Genomic DNA, 5,196 nt, shown 5'->3' with positions numbered 1-5,196 from the left:
CACTTGGAGGTTGATCTGTGTCCTCAGGGTCACCTGAGTGGTGCAAGTGGGCATGGAGCCTTCTTGGAGCTGCTGAAAGGATTGTGTGGTAGACTGGAGATAGAGGATGTCGTATCCCTCCCCTTCTATTCAATTTTGACACAGAGCTGGCATCCAAGTGGTCTCAACGACTCTCTCAAAGAATGCAAATGACCAGAGGAATGCAAAGGAATATCAACCCTGCCATTTCCCACCGTGCAGCCAGAGCTGAAGAAGCTTCTTGGATGAGAAGCGAAACATCTTCAAAGAAAAACAAAGTCCAGGTGCCTCGTGAAAAAAAAAGCACCTTTGGGAGAACGATGACCTGGATGACTGAGAATCTCCACAGCGTTAAATGAAGAATTGGCCTAGTGAAGAATGGGCTGATCGGACATTTTTGATGCCCAGACCAAACTCACTGTTTTCCTAGAAAAGCACGGAAGGATAATCTTTGTCTGATCTAATCGACGGTTTCTTTCGGGGAGGGAAGGGAAACCACGCCTTGGAAATAAACCCCAAGATTCCACTTTAGGATTTCATCACCTCCGATCCAACGTCCTGAATGCGGCGAGCCCTTTGCGAAAGAGATACGTGTCACAGACACAATTATTAAAAACGAGATGGATGCATAGGTCGAACAATGTGGATTCTGCCTCAGACCTCAATCCACAGACTGATTCCGGGGCCCTAGGTTTCCCCTGTCCTACATCGGTAAAACGAGAAAAAAAGAAACAAACCAAAAACAAACCAGAATTATCTGCCAGCTCCCCAAACTGTCCCTTGAAGAACTTAAAAAAAAAAAAATCCAAGAGAGATTTAAAAAAACCCAAAGGATCAGCCCGACTTCCTAGTGAAGCACTTCGACACTTTGACCCCGTATCCTTCCGTTCGTAAACCCCCAAATCTTTCCGTTGCCCAAAAGTAGAAAGTCTGTTAAAAATTCTCGTCCGGGAAGAAATTTTTCAGATTTTTTTCTGTCTTACAAAACTTCTTCATCCTTGAAAGTCTGGCTTAGCTTTAGTTTCAAATTTCAGCTTGTTTTGGGAATAAAGGGTGGTGGGTGGATGTCTGGACTTCAACTCCCAGAATTCCCCAGCCAGCAACGCTGGCTGGGGAATTCTGGGAATTGAAGTCCACACATCTTGAAGTGCCTGAGATCGAGAAAATACTGCTCTAGCTATTTTGGGGCAACTAGCTACGAATCCTGGTTCTCAAGGGCTGCAAATTTAGTCCGTCCGTTTAACCAACGAGTTGCTGCTTCCGCTTCCGTGCGACATCAGAAGCAGGAAAAAAGGCCAAAAATCGGATTTTTTCCCCCTCACGACCTCTCTTCGGCCCTTGCGTTCGCTGGACGAGCCCACCCTAACCACAACGGCAAACGCACAGAGGCCAAAACCGAGCCCGCCGTGGCATCAGCTGGCAGGATTCGGGGTGGAAAGCAACGGCACGTCGTCTCGCCGCGACGCCCCCTCGGAGTCCCGGCCCGCAGACTCGCCAGCCCGCCGGAGCAGCGAAGGCCTCCGATAAAGTTCTCCGTCCTGCAGGCCTTCGGGCAAGGGTTTGCGTTTGGTCTCGGGCAGCAGCAGCAGGCAAAGCAGGGCCAGGATGTTGAGGGAGGCCAGGACGATGTGTTCGAGGAAGGAGCCGTGCTGCTCTCGCACCCGCAACAAGGGGGCGCTCAGCCCTCCGAGGGACGCCAAGGCCAGGATAATGCCAAGACCTTTTCCTCTGCGGGAAGAAAATTGCCCTGTTATATTGGCAGGAGTCTCGAGTTTTCTGCTCTGTTGTCCTTTTTCTTTCCCCCTCCCTTCATATTCTTTTTCATTTATTTATTAAATTTATATACTGCCTATCTTGCTTTTTGGCACGAGGAAGGGAGGAAGGCGGAAGGAAGGAAGGAAAAGAAAGAAAGAAGGAAGGAAATGGGAATGAGGAGAAGGAAAGAAGGAAGGAAATGGGAATGAGAAGGAAGGAAATGGGAATGGGAGGGAAGGAAGGAAGGAAAGGAATGGGAGGGAAGGAAGGAAGGAGATGGGAATGGGAGGGAGGGAAGGAAGGAGATGGGAATGAGAAAGAAAGAAAGACGGAAGGAAGGAAGAAAAAGAAGGAAGGAAGGAAGGAAGGAAGGAAGGAAGGAAGGAAAGGAGAAAGGAGAGGGAGGGATCGATGGTGGGAGGAGAAAGGAAAAGTGATAGGAAGGAGGGAAGGAAGGGGGAGGGAGAAAGGGAGGAAGGAAGGAAAGAAGGGAAAATAGATAAACAGAAGGAAGAAAGGAAGCGAGGGAAGGAGTGAGGGAGGAAAAGATAGGAAGGAAGGAAGGGAGGAAGGGAGGAAGGGAGGACGGAGGGAGAATGAAAGAAGGAACAGGTAGGGAGAAAAAAGGAAGAATGGAAAGGAAAAGAGATGGATGAATGGAAGGAAGCGAGGGAAGGAAGGAAGGAAGGAGGTGGGATGAAAGAAGGAACAGGTAGGGAGAAAAAAGAATGGAAAGAAAGGAAAAGAGGTGGATGGAAGGAAGGAAGGAAGGAAGGAAGGAAGGAAGGAAGGAGCAAAAGCTGTGAGGACTAGCCATTTGAAGACAAAATGGATGGACTGAAAGATAAGGAAGGATGTGAATTTACAGTGGAGACTGTCTCTGTCTTTTAATTCTTCATTTCTCTAGCCCGGGACCCCTCCTTATTCTCCCGGAGCCTTTTCTGCCTCACCTGATCACGGTGGGGATGACTTCCGCAGCGAAGAAGACGCTGAGCGAGCCGGCCGCGTGGGAGGTGAAGAGACCAAGAATGGAAAACGTTCTTCGGGCCGCATTGTTGAGATCTGCAACGGAAGACAAAACGGAAGGTGTGAAGACACACAGGCTGGGAGAGCAGGGAAGGCAGCTGGACAACCTGGTGCCCCCACCCCCGCCTCCAAGAAGCTTCTTCAGCTCTGACTGGATGGCGGAGAATGGATTTATACTCCTTGCAGACGGCCGGTCATTTGCATCCTTTTAGAGTCATTGAGGCCACTTGGAGATTTACCTGTGTCCTCAGGGTCACTTGAGTGGTGCAAATGGGTGTGGAAGCCTTCTTGGCATTTGCACACTTGCACTACTCAGGTGACCCTGAGGACACAGGTAAATGTCCCAATGGCCTCAACGACCCTCTAAAAGAATGCAAATGACCAGCTGTCCAGTTGCCTCCTGAAAAAAAGCACCTTTGGGACAACCACCACCTGGATGACTGAGAACTTCCATAGATATTTCCCTGGCTATTTTTGTCTCTGCTCAGCCAACAATCTTAGTAGCTGCGAAACTGAATTTCTGTCCTTGTTCATTGCCATGTGAGGCTATCGAGGCCTCCTCGTTGGATCGCTCGCTTGTGTCCTTGCAATCTGGTGGCTGGCTTCCAGGAGCTCGGAAGCTCGGAGTTCGGAAGAGTAAACCGCTGATCCCGGAATTGGATCCCGCAAGAAGACGCTCCTTGGAAATTAGCCCAGGGTTCTTACATTCTCCCAGCCCCAGCAGGATCAGAGAGGCGATGCCAGTCAGGGTCGTGGTGAGGAGCAGAATCCCGCGCCGTCCATACCGACCGACGGTGAGGCAGAGAAAGAGGCAACCGAGGCCGGCGCTGCCAGCTGACAACAGGAAGGGGAAGTAGAACTTGGCGCGCGGGTCCTCCATGGACTCCCAGGCCTGCTGGTAACAGTGGCAGATCGCGTGGGCTATGAATCTGGAGGACAAAAATACGCCAACCTGGTTTAGCTCACGGGTTCAAAAGCATAAGAACAAACAAGGATGCCCAAGACCCATTTAGGATGGAAGGAAGGAACTAACTGCCACTGAAAGGACCGTTAAGAGGAAAATAAGAGAGTCAGTTTGGTCTAGTGCAGGGCTAGGCAACCTTGGCTCTTTTATGACTTGTGGACTTCAACTCCCAGAATTCCTGAGCCAGCATGGCTCAGCCTGGAAACCTCTCCCTGGAAACCTCTCCTCAGCATGGCTGGCTCAGGAATTCTGGGAGTTGAAGTCCACGAGTCACAAAAGAGCCAAGGTTGCCTACCCCTGGTCTACTGCTTAAGCACCAGACTAAAAATCAAGCTGGCTGGGTAGCCCAGCTTGGGTTTTTTTTTTTCCCCCCCCCCCCCGTTGTCTGACTGAGACATTTGGTGAATTTCACCCGACATTTCGTGACACTTCGCCATATATTCAGATCCACGATAACGATACGAAGAGTGGGTGGGTGTTCAGGTGAGACGGTAAGGACCTGCTCGGAGGTATCCCAGATCATCGTACGCTTCAAGTTGAGTGCACCATTTTGGGTCCTAGAGAATGTTTTTCCAGATGTTCCTGCACGTCAGGAGAGTGCGGAGTGAGATCTGGGCAGCTGCAGGCAGGTGACAAGCATTGTCCAGCTCTAAAGGGTGGGTGGAAGATGGAGGGACCAGATCAGATTGTGGAGGAAGGAAAAAGGAAGGTCAATCATCACATCCTCCTTGACACAATCTTGTGTCAGGATGGAGAAAGACAGGGGGGGACCTCTAGAGCAGTGTTTCTCAAACTCGGCCGCTTTAAGATGTGTGGACTTCAATTCCCAGAATTCCCTAGCCAGCATGGCTGGCTGAGGAATTCTGGGAGTTGAAGTCCACACATCAAGGCCCGAAGTTTGAAAAACACTGTCCTGAAGGCCCAAAAGCCAGCCATGGGAATTCTGGGAGTTGAAGTCCACACATCAAGTCCCGAAATTTGAAAAAACTGTCCTAAAGGCCCCAAAGCCAGCCATGGGAATTCTGGGAGTTGAAGTCCACACATCAAGGCCCAAAATTTGAAAAAACTGTCCCAAAGGCCCCAAAACCAGCCATGGGAATTCTGGGAGTTGAAGTCCACACATCAAGGCCCGAAGGTTGAAAAACACTGTCCCGAAGGCCCCAAAGCCAGCCATGGGAATTCTGGGAGTTGAAGTCCACACATCAAGCCCCGAAGGTTGAAAAACACTGTCCTAAAGGCCCCAAAGCCAGCCATGGGAATTCTGGGAGTTGAAGTCCACCCATCTTATCTCGACTCACAAACAAGCAAAACTGCAAAGTGCTCCATTATCCCAGAAGGTGCTGAAAGGATCCCAGTTTAAAAATTACAGGCTGTGCTACAGTTATGCCACAGTGCCCAGTCAACCAGCTGGAATGAAGGGGGGTTTTTGGCAA

At 50.1% G+C, this 5,196-nt stretch overlaps 1 protein-coding gene across 1 annotated transcript in view; it reads right to left on the bottom strand.

Annotated features, from left to right (window-relative positions):
• Positions 1-1,430: 1,430 nt before the first annotated feature.
• Positions 1,431-5,196, bottom strand: part of LOC107293093 (solute carrier family 22 member 17-like) — a 12,739-nt gene continuing 8,973 nt past the window's right edge. The window contains 4 exon segments of the mRNA XM_015822230.1: positions 1,431-1,746; positions 2,724-2,835; positions 3,505-3,728; positions 4,292-4,412. Of these exon segments, the coding sequence (XP_015677716.1) occupies positions 1,431-1,746; positions 2,724-2,835; positions 3,505-3,728; positions 4,292-4,412 (773 nt within the window).

This window comes from Protobothrops mucrosquamatus, unplaced genomic scaffold (genome assembly GCF_001527695.2).
Source record: "Protobothrops mucrosquamatus isolate PMUCROS unplaced genomic scaffold, P.Mucros_1.0 scaffold1499, whole genome shotgun sequence".
NCBI lineage: Eukaryota > Metazoa > Chordata > Lepidosauria > Squamata > Viperidae > Protobothrops > Protobothrops mucrosquamatus.
This window is presented reverse-complemented; position numbering and strand designations above follow the sequence as displayed.